General features: G+C 39.1%; 1 protein-coding gene across 18 annotated transcripts in view; it reads right to left on the reverse strand.

The window, feature by feature from the left end:
* The window catches only part of Ncor1 (nuclear receptor corepressor 1), a 194,442-nt gene that overhangs the window by 57,864 nt on the left and 113,528 nt on the right, over positions 1-23,050 (reverse strand). For all 18 annotated transcript variants that reach the window (XM_045131711.1, XM_045131727.1, XM_045131710.1 and 15 more), the window contains 9 exons: positions 21,776-21,896; positions 21,573-21,674; positions 20,745-20,845; positions 18,070-18,238; positions 13,945-14,085; positions 6,591-6,674; positions 5,967-6,223; positions 4,501-4,861; positions 2,160-2,387 (listed from right to left, as the gene is read on the reverse strand). In XM_045131711.1, coding sequence (XP_044987646.1) covers positions 2,160-2,387; positions 4,501-4,861; positions 5,967-6,223; positions 6,591-6,674; positions 13,945-14,085; positions 18,070-18,238; positions 20,745-20,845; positions 21,573-21,674; positions 21,776-21,896 — 1,564 coding nt within the window. The remainder of the gene's footprint in view (positions 1-2,159; positions 2,388-4,500; positions 4,862-5,966; positions 6,224-6,590; positions 6,675-13,944; positions 14,086-18,069; positions 18,239-20,744; positions 20,846-21,572; positions 21,675-21,775; positions 21,897-23,050) is intronic.

Below are 23,050 nucleotides of genomic sequence, written 5' to 3' on the forward strand. Positions count from 1 at the left end.
AGTAGTTTTAACCATTGAGCCATTGCCTCAGTACACTTTATTGCTTTTTTAGAGCTGTAGTGTTGGTTTAGCAGTTGAAAGTACTTGCTTGCAAAACCTGATAGCTTGGGTTCCATTCCCCAGGACCCATGTAAAGACAGAGGCACAAAGTGGTTAATACATCTATAGTTGATTTGCAGAGGCAGAAGGCTCTGGCATACCCATTCATATTCTCACTGTCAAATACACTGTTTTTTTAATTTTGAGTTAGGGTCTCTCTGTAGCCTAGGCTAGTCTGGAACTCACTCTTACTCTGTAGCCCAGGCTGGCCTTAAATTCATAGTGATCCTTCCACCTTTGTTTCCAGAATGCTGATTATGTAGTTTAAATATCTAAAAGGGAGGGGTGGCTAGAGATGGCTCAGGAGCTAAGGCATATGACTTCAAAGCATAACAACCTACGGACCTTGGTTCCAGGGTTGATTCCCCAGTGCCCACATAAAGCCAGATGCACAGTGGCACAACCATCTAGAATTTGTTTGCATGAGTAGAGGCTCTGGCATGCTCATTCTCTCTCTCCTTGCAAATAATTAAAACAACAACAACAAAAAGACGATTCTAACTCTCTAACTGTCAAAACTTTGTGCCCCATTCAGCAAAAAATAGTTCAGAGCCTATGTCATTGACCCTTGTCCACTAACAGCAGTGTTTTCTCTTGAGAGGGGGGAATAAGGAGGGGGTTAAATTAGGGTGACTGGGCCCTTAAAGGTGAAAAGTACAGAAAAGTTTGCACTTGCTAGAAATCAAAGATAATCTGACTTCTTATTTCTTGCCTAGTTCCCTAGTCCTGTTTTTCCACAATCAGGACTGGGAGGGAGGTCTTTCATAAGATTTAAACATTATGGTTGGTCAAAGTCAGGCTCTGGAAGTTGGTGCTAAGGTTATCCTCTTCCTGAGACAGCCCCTAGCCCTAATCAACCAGATGCCCCTCTGGTTCACCTGAGCCAGAAGGTAGCCCACCACAAGCTCATAAATACCTTTGCAAGGGGAGGGCAGGCGTTCTGACCACTTGGAAACTTCCAGCTGTGTACTTTCCTTGGTTGTGTACTTCTCTCAATAAATATAATAATTTAGTAATAAAAAGACTCTACCGGCTTTTGTATTTTAATTACTTGAAATGTCTAAATTTTAGATTCATTTTAAAAAATAACCAAACCTGGAAAACAATAAGGCATATGAAACCCAATAAATGGGGGCTGGAGAGATGGCTTAGCGGTTAAGGATCTTGCCTGACAAGGCTAAGGAGCCATGTTTGATTCCCCAGATCCCATATAAGCCAGCCACACAAGGTAATGTATGCACAAGGTGACATATGTGCACAAAGGAGGCACACAAGTCTGGAGTTCAATTGCAGTGGCTGGAGGCCCTGGTATGCTAATTTCCTTGATTGCTTGCTCTCTATTCTCATTAAAAAAAATAAAAAGGAGGGCTGGAGAGATGACTTAGCAGTTAAGTTCTTCCCTGTGAAGCCTAAGGACCTTGGTTCCAGGCTTGATTCCCCAGGACCCACGTAAGCCAGATGCACAAGGTGGTGCATGCATCTGGAGTTCGTTTGCAGTAGTTGGAGGCACTGGTGCCCATTCTCTCTATCTGCCTCTTTCTCTCTCAACAAATAAACACAAAATAAAGAAAGAAAAGAAAACTGGCAAATGGATGCCTAATTATTCCAATACCATTTTATTAAAGGGATTCTTATATTAAACCACTTTTTCAACCTGCTTCATAAATTATGATCAAAGAGACTTTTTAGATACCTATTTAGTTTTTCTGTTGTTTGTTTTTCGAGGTAGGATCTCACTCTAGTCCAGGGTGACCTGGAATTCACTATGTTATCTCAGGGTGGCCTTGAACTCATGGCAATCCTCCAGTACCTCTGCCTCCTGATTGATGGGATTAAAGCTGTGAGTCACCATGACCAGCTAATTTTAGTTCATTAAGGGTTGCTGACAGTATTTTATTTCTTCATTTTGAACAGGAACATGGGGAGTCCAGTTTGCAAACTAAACTCAGCTATATTCATGGAGTACATAGAATAGTTTGTATACTGCACTATCAGAGCTGAGACAGTCCTATGGGTATGGTATTTCTTTGCCACGGAATGCCACTACATGTTATGCTTACCAGGATCCAAAGCCCTATGAAAGGGCATGGCTGGATCCAAGTGTGTAGGAAGGTGGCTTCGATAAACCTCTCCTGCAGTGCTGCCCCTGTGATGAGGATCAAATGGGCTGTGACTCACAACAGGATCTACCCCAGGTACTGGAGACTTGGCTGGAATACTTTCCCTTTGGGTTGGGGTCAGTGTTGATTTTCTTTCATGATTGGTAGACTTGCTGGAAGAAATTGTAACTGGAAAAGAAAAAAAGAAGAAATGGCATAAATTCTTAAGGAAGCCTGCAGTCTTCTGATCATCTCCTCCCGCCACCCCTGCCCAGCATTTAATGTACAATTTTGTAATATGTACAAGAATGTGCTAGTAGAAAAGCCTTTACCTGGAGAAGACAGGACTATTCAATATCACATTAAGATTATAAAGTTGAAGAATTCAGCATTACTTTTTTCATCCTATTTCATTTCTTTTCCTTTATGACATTAACATCACATTTCATCCCACACATAGCAAATCCAAAATTCCTTTCTGCCTGTTTCCAAATCTCCTTGCTACCTGTCAATCACGAATTTCACTGTTTTTTTTCTTTTCTCTGCTAGTCCACAGTTACTGTCTCCATCATGAACATCCATTTTTATCCTCAATCCAACTTCTCTTTTTCTAAATTACGTTATTCAAAGCAATTAAGATTTTCCCATGCATGCTTATCATATACAAACAATGAAGCAATCAACTTGTAGAAAGTTGTAAGTAATATAATATGTACCATATTAGCCATTCATTTTATTTATTTACATTTTTATTTTTGCAGTGCTGGAAATCAAACCCAAGGCACAGCAGATATTTTAAAGGAATTCAATGGCACTAAATATGTGCATTATGTTGTACAACTATCACAAACACTTTTTTTTTTTTGCTGTTTTTTGAGACAGTCTTTCTTTGGGCTGAACTGAACTTGCTACGTAGTCCAGGTTAGCCAAGAACTTGTGGCAGGTCCTCCTGCCTCTGCCATTCCCAAGTGTTGGGATTATAAGCAAGTTCTACCACATCCAGATACTATCACTTTATTACCTAAAATTCTGACAATCCAAACTTTGCCCTGATCAAACACTCTGACAGTCAAAAGGAAGAAACCCTGCTGGTTCATCACACCTCCTTCCCAGGCCCTTCTCAGCTGTACGTGCCTTCTCCCTCTATGGGGAAAGCTCTCTAACTAGAGCCTACTGTACTACTCTCCGGCCACGAGTACTTTCACCTTTAAATTCACCTTTCAGCCCACGACCTCATAGGTGCTCTCAATAAATATGTAGTAAAAGAAAATTAGATGCACTTTTAAGCACTTGCTGACAGTTTCAGGACCAACTGGCAAAAAAAAAAAAAAAAAAAAAAAAATTCTTATCTTACTGATGTAAATATCAGTGGCATGAGGTGATAATGACAACAAGAATGGCTCACATTTACCAAGTCTAAATATAGTAAGCTAGAATTATCCTAAGCCTCCTTATTTTTTGAGGTAGGGTCTCAGTATAGTATAGGCTGGTTTCAAATTCATGATCCTCCTCAGGGCTGGGATTACATGCCTATCCTAACAGGCCCAGGTACAGCATTAGCTCATTTTACCTTTACAAAAATCTAGGTAGGCCGGGCGTGGTGGCACACGCCTTTAATCCCAGCACTAGGGAGGTAGAGATAGAAGGATCAATGTGAGTTTGAGGCCTCCCTGAGACTATATGGTGAATTAAAGATCAGCCTGGGGTAGAGGGAGACCATGCCTAGAAGAACAAAAACAAAAATAATAATAATAAAAAATAAGTAAAATCTCCTCTAAAAACATACTACCAAAGTACATTTCTAGGGTGGGGAGATAACCTTTGTACTTGCTTTAAGAGCCTGCAGGCCTAAGTTCAATTCCCCAATATCCATGTAAAGTGAGATGCACCAAATGGTTCATGTGTATGGACTTTATTTGCAGTGGCATATACCCATAGTTACTTACTTACTCTTACTCTCAAATCAGAACTTTTTTAAAAAATGAGTATTTCTGTCCACTATTTTACTGACATTTGATTTAGTATTACGAACTTTGCTTAAAATTATGCCTACTTGTGCACTAGTAGCATTCCATGACCCTAGCGTCAAGTACAACCCACAAAATTTGAGATAATCTACAGTGAACAACTTGGTATTTCTAATTTGCAATAAATGTATAAGTACTGAAAATACCAGATTAGGCCATGAAATTCACATACCAGTAAATTCAAGGCTAGCCTAGAACTATAGAATGAGTTCCAGTTTGGCCTGGACTAGAGTGAGCCCCTACTTCTATTAGAGGAGGAAAAAAAAGTCACATACCATCAGAAGTTCTGTTCATCATGGGTGAGCCTCGAGATATAGTGCTTTGGTAACTCACAGGGGTCCTACGAGCGCTGGTGTCATCATAAATTCCTGGGCTCAGCTGTGCTTTGGGAGCTTCATGAAGGGTGGACCTGAGGACGGAAGGGCCAGAGCTCACCACTGACGTGTGTCGGGGGCGTACTGGTTCTCCTGTTTTCACGTCCTCATATTTTCCCCGTTCTACAACTTTTATGTTCTCAGGTACAATTTCCAGTGGCGACATTCCACGGGGTAGTTTACTAGGCCCCGTAATTAAGGATTTGACATTGTGTTTGATGGCAGATTGACCTGAGTTACTGTCAAACTTTACTGGTGTACCCTAGAGAGAATGAAACAAACATTACAGGTAGCAAAGCTGTCTAAAAATTGCTTGTCCTTCTTAGGTCTAAATCTGGCCCATGGCAGTTACACTTTGCTGTGGTGAAAGCAAGGCCAGAGCATGGACCCTGAATTACATACTTTCCCACAAAAACAAAATTGGTGATGGGGCTAGAGATGGTTCAGTGGTTGGAGGTACTTGCTTGAAAAGCCTGATGGCTTGGCTTTGATTTCTCAGTACCCACGTAAAGCCAGATGAACTAAATGGTCCATGCATTTGGAATTCATTTGCAGAGGCAGGAGGCACTGGTGCACCCATTCTTCCTCTGGGATATAAAAGGATAAAACAAGGGGAATGGGACCTTTTTTTTTTCATTTTTCATATTTGTTCACACAGTGAAGTTTATAATTACTTTAAAAAATAGGAGGATTGCTATGAGTTTGAAGGCAGCCTGAGATTACATAGTGAATATGTGGGTACTGGATAATCAAACTTGGGTCCTTAGGGTTCGCAGGCAAGCACCTTTAACGGCTAAGTCATCTCTCCAGTCCCTACCACAAGAAATTTTTAAAAATGAAGACAGTAGCACTGACAAAGCGGAAAATTATATTCCCACGCAAGGTTTTCTCTTGTGCGGTCAAACGTAAAATTGTATATATAAGTAATTTATCTTTAATTCCCTCCTCACTCTATTGCTAAGTTAAAGATTACTATTCCATATGTCAAAACATCTATTTAAATGCCAAAAGCAACTTTGTATATCTAAGCCTTTATATTGCCTTCTTAATTGGTAAAAAAAAAAGCAAATTTAAAAAAATAAGGAAATAATTAGGTTTCAAGGCAGGAGAGATAGCTCAGCAATTAAAGACACTTGTTTGCAAAGCCTGACAACCTGGGTTCAATTTCCCAGTACCCAAAGAAAGGTACATGATCAAAGTGGCACATCTTGCTTACAGGGAACCTGGAGATTCAAACATGAGTTCTTTGGCTTTGCAGCCAAGTGCCTTAACTTCTAAGCCATCTCTCCAGCCCAATAAATCGTATTTCTACTTGCTTTATAAACATTGGTTTAAAGTAGGATTGTTGACAGTAAAAATCTAGTTACCTGGGAAATGGAACCCTCAATTATTGGCCTTGTGCTCTGGACTACTTCTGGAGTTTTTCGACTTTCCTGAGTTAGGATATCTTGCCGAGGAATCTCATGAATAGAACGGCCCATTTCTTTGATGGTGGTTACACTATCATATGGCTTCCCTTTGGCAATGGAACCTTCAAATGCTCTGATAGGAGGACTTTCCCTTTTAATCTGTTTGGGATATTTAAGGCCATCTTCAAAGCTTTCAGCTGTTGCTCTTGGCGTGCCTTCAGAAAGAATTTGGGAAACAATTCTTATTAAAATAAAGCTGTGGTGACATAGCATACCCACTGAATTTTCAAAATAAGCTTCTTAAGTAAGTACTCATCAACAATTACCTGTTAGGGTTGTTCAAGTGATAACACTATTGTTCTCAGTCACAGAATGGTTTTAATACTATTAGATTAGGTTAACTATAATTGTCTCATTAATTATTTAGCTTAGAGACAGAAAAGTTATCATTAAGACTCAATATTTAAGGTTTAATAGTGCAAAAGGGAAAATATGTTAAAAAGGAGGTTTCATCCTTCCCAAAGTTATCTCATTACTTTGCCAGTACAGCAGTGATAAATCAAAAAGCAAACCAAAGCTTACCCTGCATTATGGAGCCAGAAAGCACAGTCCTTTCTTTGAGGTCAGAATGAGGGCTCCCTCTTGGTAATGCTCGGCATATCAGCCCTTTAAAAAGCAAGAGAGTAAATTATTAAGTGTAATATATATATCTATGTATATATCTATATATCAATTCACATAAATGGAAATTATCTTTAGAGCGTATGTTTTATTAAAAGCTCTATGGAGGAAGAGATGTCATTTCAAATCTGTAATCACAAAATATCATGGAAAATATAAAATGAGAAACATACAATATAGCTGAACGTGGTGGCACACACCTTTAATCCCAGCACTTGTGAGGCAGAAATAGAAAGATTGCCATGACTTTGAGGTGACCCTGAGACTACACAGTGAATTCAGGTCAGCTTGGGCTAGAGCAAGACCCTACCTCAAAAAACAAAAAAGAAGAAGAAATATCCAATATAGGGCTGGAGAGATGACTTAGTAGTTAAGATGCTTGCCTACAAAGCCAAATAACCCACTTTTAATTTCCCAGGATCCATATAAGCCAGATGAACAAAGTAGAGCATACACCTGGAGTTCGAATACAGTAGCTGGAGGCCTTGGGATGTCCATTCTGTCTCTCTCTATCTGCCTTTCTCTCTCTCAAATAAATGTGTGTGTGTGTGTGTGTGTGTGTGTGTGTGTGTACTTGTGTGTGTAATATACATATGTATGTATGTATGTATGTATATATATATTTTTTAAAAAGGAAATATCCAATATGTCATTAAATAGTTCTTTGAATTTTCCTAAATACAAAATGGACATGAAAAGCAACAATTTTCAAGTTGAAAAAGAAAGAAACTTTCAGATGTGCCAATGCATACTTATAATCCTAGAACTTGGAAAGTAGAAGCAGAGACGGAATTTAGAATAATACTTGGTTACACAAAGTTTAAGGCCTGCCAGGGAAACAAAAGATCCAATTCCTTCCCCAACCACGATATTTTCAAAGCTAAACCTAAAATTTTAATGTTCCTCTATCAGGACAAAGAACATATGGGATTGGAAATTCTTGCTTAACTCTAAATAGAGAAAATAAGTGAACCACACAAAATTATGAAATAGCGAACATATTTACCCTAAAGTAAGAGGAGATGAGATTACTTTGAAAATAGAGAAAATTAAGTTGACAGAAAGATGTAAAAAGCTATACTGCATGCAGCTCTATGGGAGAGAGAAAAGTTATAGAAGACATCACTGTAGATAAACAACAGCAGATACCATAAGACTTAAGTTTGGCCAGCCAGGGCAAATGAGACACTGGGTGTAACAGTGGCATTTCTGTTATGGGGGAAACCAATTGCTCTATAATTGGGCTGGAGGCCTGCTCCATGGGAAGGAATACATGCCTGACACTAAAAACCTGTGATGGGAGAGGTCATGAGCCCTAGAGGTAATGTCTGCTGGGGTCTGGCTAAATGCATGTATTATGCTCCTCAAACGGCCCAGTAAGCACTTACCTTAATGTTCATACCCATATATTAATGCTACTCTCACTTTTGGTTAGTGAAGCTTCTCTTTTCAGATGGTGGTGACCTCTGGGATGACTCAAAAGGCACCATAATGCTGAGAAGAAGCGACAAGAGTGCTCAGCACTGAAACATCTCTATCACACCTTCCAAAGCTCAGGGTCCATTGCAGAAGTGGTGGAGGGAAGAATGTAAGAGCCAAAGGAAGGGTAGGACTCCTTACAATGCACTCTTCCAGACACATAATGGACTGGATACCCAGTACTTTAAAGTGCCTACTAAAGTCTCTCACAATAGGAGGAAAAGATGATGATATCAAAATAAAAGACTAATCAAGAGGGTAGGGAATATGATGGAGAGTGCAGCTGCGAAGGGGAAAGTAAGGGGGGAGGGAATTATCATGGTTTGTTGTCTGTAATTATGGAAGTTGTCAATAAAAAAGCAAAAAGATAAATATATAAATATATAAAATTTTTAAAAGTTAAAAAAAGAAAATTATATATGACTTACTCTGCTTTTAGTAATTTGTTAGATTTCATTAGTTGGAACAGAGTAAGATTTTTAAAACATTTACTTTACACATATATACATGCATGCCAGGGTCTCTTGCTAATGCAAAACAGATAGCAGTTTATGTGAGTGGCTAGAGAATTAAAGCCAGGTCACCAGGCTTGCAAACAAGCATCTTGAAACATGAAGCCATCTCCCTAGCCCCATAGTAAGACCTAAAGAGGTCATTAATAGTCAAACCAATCATAGTGTTTCTTAGCTGTAGGTATATCAAATGGTTAACACTAAGCTGAAAAGGATTTCTAATCTTCATGGAATGGTGAGTATAATTCCTTAATTTCCAGAGGAAGAAACAAGCATGGAGAAATCCCTCAGAGAAAATAAAGTTAGTATTAAAATTTGTTTTCTCTACTATATGTCATCTTACTTATTTTAAAAGTTCACACACAGCTGATCTGAAGAACAGATGAACTTAACCAGCTGAGCTGAGCCCACAGCTCACCAAAATTGGGACCAGCTTCATACTCAAAGCAGGTGAGACAGAAAGCAACCAAAAAATGTAAGAGGGTTGTTTTACACTGGGGCAATTTATGCCCCAGATCCAAGTATATAAGGCTGAACTGGAAGTGATAATTGTACTTTTCCTATGAGGGCAGCGAGGGAAATCATTTAAAACCTAGCTCACTGACAAAAATACTCATGTGTTACACTTGATAGAGATACTTTTACTCTACTTTGACATTCATAAACAAGTGGTGTTTTGGATTACTTGATTTTTTTTTTTAAAGTTTTCGAAGGTAGTGTCTTGCTATAGTCTAGGCTACCTTGGAATTCAGTAGTTAGTGTCAGGGTTGAACACACAGTAATCTTCCTGCCTCTGCCTCCCAAGTGCTGGGATTAAAGGGCTGCACCACCATGCGCAGCAACTTTTGGTATTTCTTGATTTACAGCACCTCTCTTTTTTTTTTTTCTTTTGTGTTTGTTCGGGGCAGGGGCAGGGTCTCACTCTGCCCAAACTGACCTGGAACCCATTGCAGCCCAAAAATCTTAGCCTTCAGTTGACAGGGCTAAGGACACAAACCAACATGCCAAACCACTTTAGGGCATTTGGCTTTGGTAGTTTGCCCATTTAAAAAAAATTTTTTTTATATCTTTATTTATTAGAGAGAGAGAGAGAGAGAGAGAAAGAGGAAGAGACAAGAGAGAAAGAGAGAATGGGTGTGCCAGAGCCTCCAGCCACTGCAACCGAACTCCAGACACATGTGCCCCCTTGTGTATCTGGCTTACGTGGGTCCTGGAGAATTGAACCGGGATTCTTTTAGGCTTTGTAGGCAAACACCTTAACTACTAAGCCATTTCTCCAGCCTCTCCATTTGTTTTAATCTCTGCTAGTACATAAATACTCCATGCAGATTGTTTTTGTGTGTGTATTGCTGTTAGATTTTAGAATTGTTTTAGAATACTTCTCCACCAAGCCTACTATTAGAATCTATCTAAAACTTTTCCCACCCACTACTTGTTTATTATTTTTCCTCTCCAACCCATTGTTATAATCCTCTCTTCCTTATATATTACTCATAATTCTCTGTAACTACAACTTTCCATAGCCTTAACAAACTCTAAAATCTGTGGAAACTAACAGTACTTCCCTCTCCCAGATACCTGAGCCACCAACATCTTTTCTCTAAGTTAATACTAGCCCTAATACTAAATCACCTAACACTGCTCCCATTTCTAAGTAACCAAAACCCTAGGATATGTCTACCAGCCTTATTCTTTTATCTACTAACAATTTCAGAAATTTAAAGAAACACTATTGTTAAAGGGATACTCGGATAATTGTGTAACAGGCATATCAAAAAGCTTTGGTCACATTGCTGTTACTCTACCAGTAATATAGGAACATCATCTGGCACCTTTAGCTCCTAATCTGAAGCTAAAACTTCAGATTTACATGTTTAAGAGTACAGCTGATAACTAGAAAATCTGAGCACTAAAATATCTTGATATGCAAAAACCTCTACAATACAAAAATACAAAGGCAAAAAAAAACATTAACTCAGCCAGGCATGGTGGCACAAGTCTCTAATCTCAATACTTGGGAGGCAGAGGTAGTAGGATCACTGTGAGTTTGAGGCCACCCTGAGACTACATAGTGAATTCTAGGTCAGCCTGGGCTAGAGTGAAACCTTACCTTGGGGGGGAAAAAAAGTAAAGAAGAACAAGACAAACCAAAAATCAGTAGACAGGAAGAAATAATAAAGATTAGGGCAGAAATTAATGAAATAGAAACCAAAAAATTAACAAATACAAATGAAACAGTTGATTTTTTTGAAAGAGAGAAGAGATACAAATTAATCAAAGTAGAGATGAAAAAGGCATCATTACAACAGATACAAATGAAATTCATAAAATCATGAGGACATACTTTAAGAACAAATACTCCACTAAGTTTGAAATGAAAGAAACAGATGAGTTCCTTGATTTATATGACCTACCTAAATTGAATCAAGATGAGATAAACCATTTAAACAGACCTATAATAAGCATGGAGATCACAACAGCTATAAAAATATCTCTCAACTAAAAAAAGTCCAGGCTCAGATGGATTCATAGATGAATTTTATCAGACCTTCATGGAAGAATTAACACCAGTGCTTCTCAAACCAGACAAAGGCATAACAAAAAAGAAACTTACAGACCAATCTCCCTCATGAACATAGATACAAAAATTCTCAAGAAGCTGGGCATGGTGGCGCATGCCTTTAATCCCAGCACTCGGGAGGCAGAGGTAGGAGGATTGCCTTGAGTTCAAGGCCACCCTGACAGTACATAGTTAATTCCAGGTCAGCCTGGACTACAGCGAGACCCTGCCTCAAAACAAAAGAAAATAAAACCAACCAACCAACAAACCAAACAAACAAAAAAAAACTCAAGAAAATACTGGCAATCAGAATGCAGGAAAACATTATAAAGATCATCATCCACCCTGACTAGGTGGGTTCAATTTATGCCAATATATAATAACAAACATCATATGCCTGGATTCAAGGAAAAAAAAATTCACATGATCCCAACAGATTCAGAAAAGGGACTTAACAAATCCCAACACCCCTTTCATGATAAAAGTTGTGAAAAAACTGGGAATAGAAGGAAAGTACCTCAATATAATAAAGGCTACTTATGGCAGAACTATAACCAAAATTATAGTAACTGGAGAAGAACTCAAAGCATTTCATTAAAATCAAAAATAAGACAAGGGTGTCCATTTTCTCTACTTTTACTTAATATAGTAATGCAAGACTTAGCCATAGTAATAAAAAAAGACATACAAATACAGGGAAATAGATAGGAAAGAAAGAAGTCAAATTATTATTCTTTGCAGATATGATTCGCTACACAAAGGGCCTTAATGATTATTCCAGAAAACTATTAGGAGCAGATAAATGCTTTTAGCAAAGTAGCAGGATACAAAATTAAACACAAATCAACAGCCTTCATATCGACTAAAAACAAACATGCCAAGTATGAAATCAGGGTTTGAATCCCCAGTACCCATGTAAAGCCAAATGCGCAAAGCGGCATATGCACATAACATTCGTTTGCAGTGCCTGAAGGCCTTGGCATATCATGTTCTTTCTTTCTCTGTCTATGCATACAAATAGATAGATAGATAGATAAATTCAAGATGTTATGAATGGACTATGTATGGAAGCCTGCTTTTTTACTAGCTAATCTTATATGTCAAAAAGAGCTAGGTGTGGTGGTGCATGCTTTCAATCCCAGCACCTGTAAGGCTGACCCAGGAGGATCACAGTGAGTTCAAGGTCAGCCTGAGCTAGAGTGAAATCCTATCTCAAAAAGGGGGGGGGATAGTCTATGTACCCCTCATCTTTCTGCTTGTAAATAAATAAATAAATAAACTTTAAAAAAAGTAGGGGTACCAGGTGTGATAGCACGCGCCTTTAATCCCAGCACTTCGGAGGCAGAGGTAGGAGGATTACCATGAGTTTGAGGACATCCTGAGACTACATTGTGAATTCCAGGTCACCTTGGGCAAGTAGGAGTAAGAAGTAAGAAGTAAGTAAGAAGAAAGAAGTAAGTAAGAAGAAAGAAGAAAGAAGCAAGAAGTAAGAAGAAGTATGAAGTAAGAAGTAGGAAGTAGAAGTAAGTAGTAGTAGAAGTAGAAGTAGTAGTAGTAGTAGAAGAAGAACAACAACAACAAAACAACACAAGACAGAAAGAGGAAGGGAAGGAAGGAAGAAAGGAGGACAAGAGAGAAAATAAAATTACTCACCAGGGTTATGTAAGTATAGAAACACAGGTTACATAGGGATCACTACCATCTGCAGTTCCAGGTTTCACTGGGGGTTTTGGAACATATGCTTTGTTAAGACTACTATTATCAGTGACAGTCTGGGTTTAAGTGGAATTAGGGAATCCTTCTTGCTTTGAAACAAACTGAGAGTTGGGACTTGTGGGCCATGCCTATATTCCCAGCACTTGAGAGGTAGTCAGGAGGATTAGGATTTCAAGGTCAGCCTGCAATATAGATCCAGTTTGAAGATAACCTGAATTAAATAAGACTGTTTCAAAAAAACATAAAAAGAAGCAAATGAACAAAAGCAGGATAGTAGAGTGTTAGCTTGCATGAAGTCCTGAGTTTATTACTAAGTACCACAGAAAACCAGGTATGGCAGTGCACATAAATGTCACCACTCAAGAAATAGAGACGTAAGGATCAAAGTGCAAGGTCATCCTCAGTTATATAGTAGTGACATTGAGGCTACCCTAGAAGATATTTTATATACATATATATACATGACCTTGTTTAAAACAAAGAAAGAAAAATAGACTGGAGCTGAGGATGTAGGCCAGTGGGAACAGTGCTTGTCTAGCATGTGTGAACCCTTGGGTTTAACCCTAGCATCATATAAACCAAGCATGGGGGAACAAACCCAGCACTGTCAGGTCATCCTGGCTATATAGTTAAGTCTGAGGGCAGCCCGGTGGTACTAACATTTTATGTCTTTTTTTTCTTTTGGCTTTTCGAGGTAGGTCTCACTCTAGCTCAGGCTGACCTCAGATTCACTATGTAATTTCAGGGTGTCCTCAAACTCATGGCAATCCTCCTACTTCTGCCTCCCAAGTGCTAGTATTAGAGGCATATACCACTATGGCCAGTGATATTAACATTCTCAAAGTGACCTATACTATGACTTCAGCTTTTACTTTCCTATACTGTCATGTGCCACTTGATTTATACATAAATTTCAGGTAGAAATGCCAGAAAAATGCAAAATTACACAAATTTAAATGTATCTCAGGAGAATTTTGAAAATACTTACCCTCTAATGGTGCTGATACAGGAGACTCCCTCATTGACATCCCTTGCTTTATACTTCCCTCTACTGATTCATAACTTCTTTTTAAATTGATGTCATGAGTTGTTCTTGGACTCCTAGTCCCTTCACGGGCATTCTTAATATCTGTAAAATATACAACAAGAATAATTCAAAGTCCAAGGTCTATAATGTGCAGTAAGTTACCTTAATTGCACAGTCTTGTAAGAACATCGTGTCCTTCATGTGGCCATGGCATTCATGGCCCGAGAGTGACTGGTGCTACCTAAGCAAGACCTGCATAATAGGAGGGGGAAATGGTGACATCAAAATAAAAAAGGAACTAGATGGAAAGAAGGGATCCAGGGGAAAGGGGATAAGGAAGAGGAGACAAAGGAAGATGGTAGGAGGGGATTATGGTTATGGCATATTGTATATATGGATGAAGACTATCAACAAGAAGTTCAAAATATCAAAAAAGAGATGATTAGGGCTGGAGGGACAGCTTAGTGGTTAAAGCATCTGCCTGCAAAGCCAAAGGACCCGCATTTGGTTTGATTTCCTAGGACCCACATTAGCCAGGTACACAAGGGGCGCATGTATCTGGAATTCATTTGCAGTGGGGGGAGGCCCTGGTGCGCCCATTCTCTGTCTCTCCCTCTCTCTTTCTCTGTCAAATTAATCAATAAATAAAAATAAAAAAATATTAAAAAAGAGATTATTAGCTGGGCATGGTGGCACATGCCTTTAATCCCAGTACTCAGATAGGAAGATAATCTGGAGTTTGAGGTCACCCTGAGACTACATAGTGAATTCCAGGTCAGCCTGGGCTAGAAGGAGACCATACCTCAAAAAACCACACAAAAAAGCCAAAAACAGAAAAAAAGAGGATATTGTGTCCTGACTTACAATATATATTCGCTAATCAGCATCCATGAAAATGCTGAATGTTTGAGTGTGAGCACACACTGCCATTGCACACATGGAGGTCCGCATCTTCTACTATGTCTGAGGCAGGGTTTCTTATTGTTAGCTGCTATGTACACTAGGCTAGCTGACCTGCAAGCTTGTGGACTATTCTGCCTCCACTGCCCATCTCCTCGTCATGCTGGGATTAGAGATGGCTGCTATAACATATGGTTGGCTTTAAGTTCAGGGGATGAGTGAAACTCAAGTTGTCTTCACCCAAATGCTTTATCCATGGAAAGATCTGTCCAGCCATAAAAAGGTTTTTTTAAAAAAATTTAATTTTGGAGCCGGGCCTGGTGGTGCACGCCTTTAATCCCAGCACTCGGGAGGCAGAGGTAGGAGGATCGCCGAGAGTTCGAGGCCACCCTGAAACTACATAGTGAATTCCAGGTCAGCCTGAGCCAGAGTGAGACCCTACCTCGAAAAACCAAAAAAAAAAAAAAAAAAAAAAATTTAATTTTGGGCTGGAGAGATGGCTCAGCGGTTAAGCGCTTGACTGTGAAGCCTAAGGACCCCGGTTCGAGGCTCGGTTCCTCAGGTCCCACGTTAGCCAGATGCACAAGGGGGCGCACGTGTCTGGAGTTTGTTTGCAGAGGCTGGAAGCCCTGGTGCGCCCATTCTCTCTCTCCCTCTATCTGTCTTTCTCTCTGTGTCTGTTGCTCTCAAATAAATAATTAAAAAAATTAATTTTAATTTATTTATTTGAGAGAGAGAGAGGTGGCGAGGGGGTGGGGGTGGCCTTGCAGGCAAGTACCTCAACCTGAGCCATCTCTCCTACCCACAAAGAAGTCTTTTCTCATTGTGAAATACTTACTGAATGGCTACTGTGTCAGGCATAGGCTTACAGATAAAGTTAACCCATTAAGAACCTCCCCTCATGAAACTTACTTCATATTAGTGAGTATAGAAAAATGAACAGGTCCCTACTATTCAGTGTAGTAAGTACTATGAATGGGGAATTACAATATGCTATACAAATGCTGAAAGTGAAATTTGATAAAGATTCAAATAATGTGCGTCATCTGATAACTAAAGAGATGGTTACGTCAAAGGAGGACAAAGAGTCATAGGAAGACAATACTGGCATTAATATCCCAAAGAAAGGCAAAGTAGAGTACCTTAAAGAAACAAAGACCAATGTGGAGAATGGAAAAGAGTAAATGAGGGGGAGAAGGGGTAGGAGGAAAAAGTGGGAAGCAAAAATTCTGGAGGAATAAACTAAAGCAGATTACAATGAAATCAAGAGACGAGGTTTACAGTTATGGCAATGGAGAGTCAAGTAGGAAATAGCATGATGTACAAGTCTGAAATCAGTTTGGCAGTCCTGGAGTTGTCCAAACAAAATAGGAAGGTGGTAGGGAGCCAATACAGCAAGTGTGAAGGATGGCTTCCAGAGACTTAAGGAAACACAATGGAAATGGCTCAGTTGGATGTAGAAAGAAAAGCAACAGACAAGAAAGATTTCCAGCCTGGCCTGGTAGTACACACCATTAATCCCTGGGAAGCAGAGGTAAGTGGGTTACAGTGAGTTCAAGGCTATGCTAAGACTACACAGTAAATTCAGGTCAGCCTGGGCTAGCGCAACACCCTACCCTGGGAAAACAAAAAAAAAGAGAGAGAGAGAGGGAGGGAGGGGGAGAGAGAGAGAGAGAGAGATAGAGAGAGAGAGAGAGAGGTTTCCACATTAATGGCTGTAGCAATGTACATTAATTTCTTCCCTCAAGAAAAAAAAATGTTGATTATAATATGCTAGGGATATGACACACATACTTTATTTCTTTGTAAAAACATGATGCAGCATGGCTAATGAATACTTCACAGTTACAAAGATAGTGAGCGCAAATGAAACTCAATCTTGGGCCTCTGGATAACAGTTACAGCACACATTTGAGTCAATCTTGAAAAACAAAAAAACAAAACAAAACAAAAGAATGCATCTAGACAGATATAGATAGATAAGAGAGAGAGAGACAGGACGGCTGTGGTAATGCATGCTTTTAATACCAGTGAGTTTGAGGCCAGCCTGGGACTATAGAGTGAGTTCTAGGTCAGCATGGGTCAGAGTGAAACCCTACCTAGAAAAAAAGAAAAAGTTAAAGAGAAAAAGTAAGACAGGTACACAGCTTTTATTGAGGAAAACTTATTCAATATTCTTTCCCTAAGTATCAGATTACCTACTCCTTGATGGCTTTTTTGGGGGGAGGGTTGTTTTGTTTTCAGACAGGGCTGTGTGTAGTCCAGGCTGACCTCAAGTCCTTATATAGCAATGGTTAACCTTGAATTCAGGATCTTCCAGCCTTTACTTCCCAAGTGCTGGGATTACAGGCAAGCACTACCACATCTGGCTAAATCCTTAGTTATGAACCCATAAAATATGAATCATATTAAAAGTAATTCCAGGCTGGAGAGATCACTCAGTGGTTAAGGCACTTGCCTGCAAAGCCCAACAACACAGGGTTTGATTCCCCAGTATCCATGCAAAGTCAAATGCACCAAGTAGTGCATGCATCTGGCATCTGTTTGCAGTGGTTGGAGGTCCTGGAGCACCAATTCTGTCAGTCTCTCTTCTCTATCTTTCTCTGCTTGCAAATAAGTAAAAATATTTTTTTCAAAAGTTATCCCATTTAGTTAAACAAAGGTTCTTCTTGGAGGCTAGTGACTGGTCTGCCAATGATGATGTCAGCTACTAATAGGATATTACTTATTATTTTATTATTATTTTCCATTTTAAAAACTATTTTTATGTATTTGAGAGAAATGGGCAGGTTGAGAGAGAATAGGCACACCAGGGCCTCAATCCACTGCAAATGAACTCTAGACACAGGTACCACCTTGAGCATCTGGCTTTATGTGGGTACTGGGGAATTCAACCTGGGTCTTTTGGCTTTATAGGCAAGCCTGTTAGCTGCTAAGCCATCTCTCTAGCCCTAGTATATTTTCTTTAGGCTCTGTACTGTTAAAGGCTTTTTCACTGACTATCTCAGTTGATTTTCACAAAAATTTCAAAGATAGGAATTATTAACCCTTTCAAGGGTAAAAAAATGAAACATAGGTTTAGCAAAGGTAAACTGATTTCCCCACAGTAAGAATGTAAGAAAACCCAAGCCTCCATTCTCAGTTCCACATTTTAAGACAGGCATCATGAATAAGCATAATACTTACTGTCATATGACAAGATGTGTCCACTTTTGCCTTCATAAATAACATGGCCTTTGGATGAGGCTTCCTCTCTTACTTTCTCAGGACTGTTTTCTTCTACGGTCATTCTAGAAATAGATCCCTTCACCAAAGCTTCAGTTGGTATGCCAGCCTGGGACAGAGCTGGCGTCCCCTGCCATAAAATCAAACACAAGTATTCATAGATTCACTCAAGCTTAGCCACTCAGAAGATAAAATGCACTACGATGGATACATCTTCAAATAAATCACAATAATGTGGGGGGTGGGAGGATCAGACACCATACTTTATCAACACTAAAGAATCCTGTACCTAACCCTTGACCTCTAGCATAGAAAATGTCTTAAAATGATGATAAATACAAGAAGTGGGCCAGATCAGTTCCCTATGTCTTTTAGTCAAACCACTATCCCTATCAAGGGATTTATTTCTCAGCAGTATATATTAAGGCTTAAATTCATGCAAATGTAATACATTTTAAAAATAAAATTTCTGTTTTTCTTTTCTTTTGTTTTGAGTTAGGGTCTTGCTCTAGGCCAGGTTGACCTGGGCTTCACTATGTAGTCTCCAGGTGGCTTTGAACCCACAGCAACTCTCCTACCTCTGCCTCCTGAATGCTGGGATTAAAAGCATGTGCCACACCTGACCTAAAAATAAAATTTCGAATAAAAGATGAGGGTTGGCGAGATGGCTTAGTGGTGACTTGCCTACAAAGTCAAAAAACCCAGGTTTGATTCCCCAGGACCTACGTAAAGCCAGATGCAGAAGGTGCCATATATGTCTGGAGGTCATTGGCAGTGGATGAAAGCCCTGGTGTGCCCATTCGGTCCCTCCCTTCCTCTCTATCTGCCACTTTCTCTCTCCTCCTTTCTTTGGACTAAATGAAATAAAAAAAATTAAGATGACAAATTAAGTTCTATATTTGAAATACTAGAGCTTTTGATCATCAAATTGTCTGCATATTTAGGCCTTTGGTCATTAAAAAAGAAAAGGAAGAAAACTCAGATACCTTTGTTCTGTGGTATTTACTCAGGTCACATCATATCAAGTTTTATCATCATTAGCCCTCTTGTGGGCTTGTCAATGGCTCTTTATGTCCTTCCTTTTGGCAGCAAGCCCTTCCTTACAAGGAAACTGTTTATTGAATATATATAAGAACTCTGTACAAGTGAGCTGACTGGGCTGAAATGGGAGTGGAAGCTCAGATTTAGCCCACTCATCATCAAGAGTCACTAATAGACTCTGGGGGGGGGGGCATGACTGAAAGTTAACAAGCTGAAACCAAATGCTCAGAGCAGGATGACGGATAGGAGAAATATATTTAACTCATCTAGCTGTGGAGAGAGCTCACTAGAAGAAATCTCAAAATCCTTAATATCCACTTCAGAAGTACTAGTGTCAACTTTTAAAATAAACAGATAAAACTTAATTTCCTGTGACGAGTTCTAATTCTCTCTAACCCAACTTTCAATGCCTCTGCAACCAAAATAAATAAATAAATAAATAAATAAATATAAAAAGAAAATAAAAGATACAGGCCATTTATTTTCCTTCTATTGCTATTAAAATGTTAGATTGCTCTGAAAATGATATATTTTGGTAAAATATGGAAGGAGATTTCAAGAGTTATTATAATATTTTGAATCACCATAAACCATTTTAGCATGTCTTTGGTGGGGGGATCATCTTGGATTTTTGTTAAAATAGTGACTGTGACTCATAGGGCCTGGATTGAGGAGAAGAGTTCTGTACTCCTCTAACAAGCTCTCACAGAAGCTCATGCTTTGGTAAATACATTCCATTTGCAAGTCCGGAGCAGAACCAACAGAGGGTTCTTATAAACACGGATTGCTGGGCCATTAACACTAAGCCTTTTATTTCAGGAAATCTGAGACAAGGCCTGAGAATTTCTGATTAGCAGTTTCTAGGTAATATAGATGCTAATCGTCTGGAGAAACATACTTTTAGGACCACTATCCTAGGAGAAAGAGACAAGTGATAATATATAAAAGCAAGTAATAATATGCAAAAACCTGTGTCAGTATATAAAAGGACAATCTGCTTATAACGATTTGCTAAATTAAAATCTTCCATTTTCCCATCTACTACTAAAAACCCTAGACTGTTTTACATTTCATATTAAAATTAACATCTAACTAAGGAAAACAAATACCTTCTATTAATCAAAATTGGCAATTTATTCAGCTAAAGACTGGGAGAAGATATCTGACCTTTGGGGTTTTTTTTTGTCAATACCATCCGTACCCCTTCTTCAGCACTGAATTTTAACAAGGCAGCAGACATTCTGAGATTGTAGACATACCTTTTTAAAAGCGGCAAGTATATTATATTCAGTGGTGTTCCTCAAAATTAAACTGAACATATAGTAAAATAATTTACCAATGCCAATAAGATATGAAGTATAGCAAGTTTCTTCTGCCATCTTACAAATAAGTGAACTTGGGACCACAACATAGATAATATGCCTTGTGGCTAATGTCATTCTGCAAACATCTGCAAACTGGGACTTACTGTCACTGAGAGATAGTTCTAAAACCAAGAACAACTGAACTACAGAACTGTATTGCAATAACAGCCAAAGTTCCTGAGACTGCTACTTTTTCTTATTTCTGATTTATAAGAGATGACACTAACTAACCTGAGTAATAGAGCCTCGTAGGGATGAAATGCTCTCCACTGAGATTTTGCTGGTTGGAGTTCCCCGAGTTATACTTCCTTCTTGGATAGCTCCTGTAGTACCTGAACAAACCCAAAGCACTCATGAATCACAGTCCTCACTGCTGACAACTCCACAAGCCAACCCCTCCTCAGAAGAATGGGGATAGAACTTTGTTATACTGAAATGTATGCCTGAAGAATTATTGTAACTAGTAAAAGTTACTGATGACATACACTTGACATTAGCATGTGGTGGGATTTTTTTTTGTTGTTGCTAAGTATGGAACCTACAGTTTTATACATTTTGATAAGCACTTGGCCACTGAGCAACTACCCACTGCCAAATCTCAAAGGTTTGTGGCTGTAGGGATGGCTCTGTGGTTAAAGGTGTTTTATTGCAAAGCTTACTGGGCCAAATTCAATTCCCTAATCATCCATATAAAGCCAGACAGGCATTCATTAACAACAGCAAGAGACCCTGGTGTGCCCAAACAACTAAATCCCCACATATACAAATAAATTTAAAAAAATTAAATTCAAAGTTTTAAAATTATTTATTTTAAAATATGAAAGAAAATTAAATTTAAAATGTAAAAGCAGTAACTTGGAAACTTGTCATTAATGACTAGGCCCGTAGTACTAGTCATCTGTGCACTTGGGAGACTAAGGTAAGACTGAGAGTCTGTGGCAAGCCTGGCTGCACAGCAACTATAAAGCAAAAACTGTCTCTGAAAAAAGAGAAAGCACTTACTTCATTAAGTTTAGCAGGGACAAAAGCTTAATATATTTACCAATTGCATACAATTACCTCTGACCACACCTTCATGTTGTGCCCTGACCAACAAACCCTCAGGTTGTGAGTTTTGGCTTCGGGGAGAAAATTCTTCTTGCTTGATGTAGGGCAAAGGAGCTAAGGATGGGAGCAAAAGAAACATGGACGATCAAGCACTGAACCGCTGACTGGCAATAAAACACAGACACATTATGACTATGTCAACTGAACTCACTGACCAGATTTGGTAGGTTCCTGCTGCCTTGGTAGTCCAAGAGAAATAGAACCAACTGAGGGCTTAGCTGCTTCTTGAGAATAAGAAGCCTGATTATGAGATGTCAAATAAGTGCCAGGAGTTCCCTTAAAAAAAAAAAAAAAGACATTTTAAAAAAAATCTATGCATTATCTATTTTGATGGTCAACTATAACATTAATTTTCACCATCTGTCAATAAAAATGTTTTAGACACTCAAAAACTTTCAGAACAGATTGTTACAAACCAATATTTATCTCTTTTAAAGATGCTATGGCGGGCCGGGTGTGGTGGCACATATTTTTACTTCCAGCACTTAGGAGGCAGAGGTAGGAGGATCACCATGAGTTCAAGGCCACCCTGAGACTCCATAGCGAATTTGAATTCCAGATCAGGCTGGACTAGAGTGAAACCCTACCTCGAAAGAAACCAAAAACCAAAACAACAAAACAAAACAAAAATGCTATGGAGGGAGGCTGGAGCGATGGCTCACTGGTTAAGGTGCTTGCCTAATGATCTGAGTTTGATTTCCCAGCACCCATGTAAAGCCAGATGCATAGGTGATGCATGTATCTGGAGTTCGTTTGCTGTGGCTAGACATCCTGGTGTGCCCATTTTCTCTCTTTCTACCTGCCTTTTTTTTTTCTCTCTCTCTCAAATATATAAATTATTTTTCAAATGCTTATGGAGAATATCATCAGTGAAAATGGCAGAGTCATAATAACCTCTGAAAACTCTCCACCACATATAAGCAACAATTTATTTAAGAAAAATAGCTGGATCTAGATAAGGCCATTGCTCTTTATTCTTTTTATTTTATTTTATTTTTTAACCTTTATTCTTTTAAGATGGCCTATATTTTTTTCCTCTCTCTCTCCTCAAACTCTATAGGATTCTGGAAACTGAAGAACCCACAAATCATGATACAACAAACTACAATCCGGGAGGCCACACAAAGGCAAAGAGCAAGGTTAAAGCTTCATACAGGCTTAACGTATGACAACTGCCACTGCTTGATTTATATGCTGGTCCTCTGAGACTCTACTTGCAACTGTGTTGGTCTGACCTGACTGGGATGGAGGAAAAAGTATAAGCTTGTCAAAAATAGTAAATTAGGGGCTGGAGAGATGGCTCAGAGGTTATGTACTTGCCTACAAAGCCTAATGACCCAGGTTCGAATACCTAGTACCCACATAAAGGCAGATGCACAAAGTGGTACATGCGTCTGGAGTTCATTTGCAATAGCTAGAGGCCCTGGCAT

The sequence above is a fragment of the Jaculus jaculus genome, chromosome 12 (genome assembly GCF_020740685.1).
Source record: "Jaculus jaculus isolate mJacJac1 chromosome 12, mJacJac1.mat.Y.cur, whole genome shotgun sequence".
Taxonomy (NCBI): Eukaryota; Metazoa; Chordata; class Mammalia; order Rodentia; family Dipodidae; genus Jaculus; species Jaculus jaculus.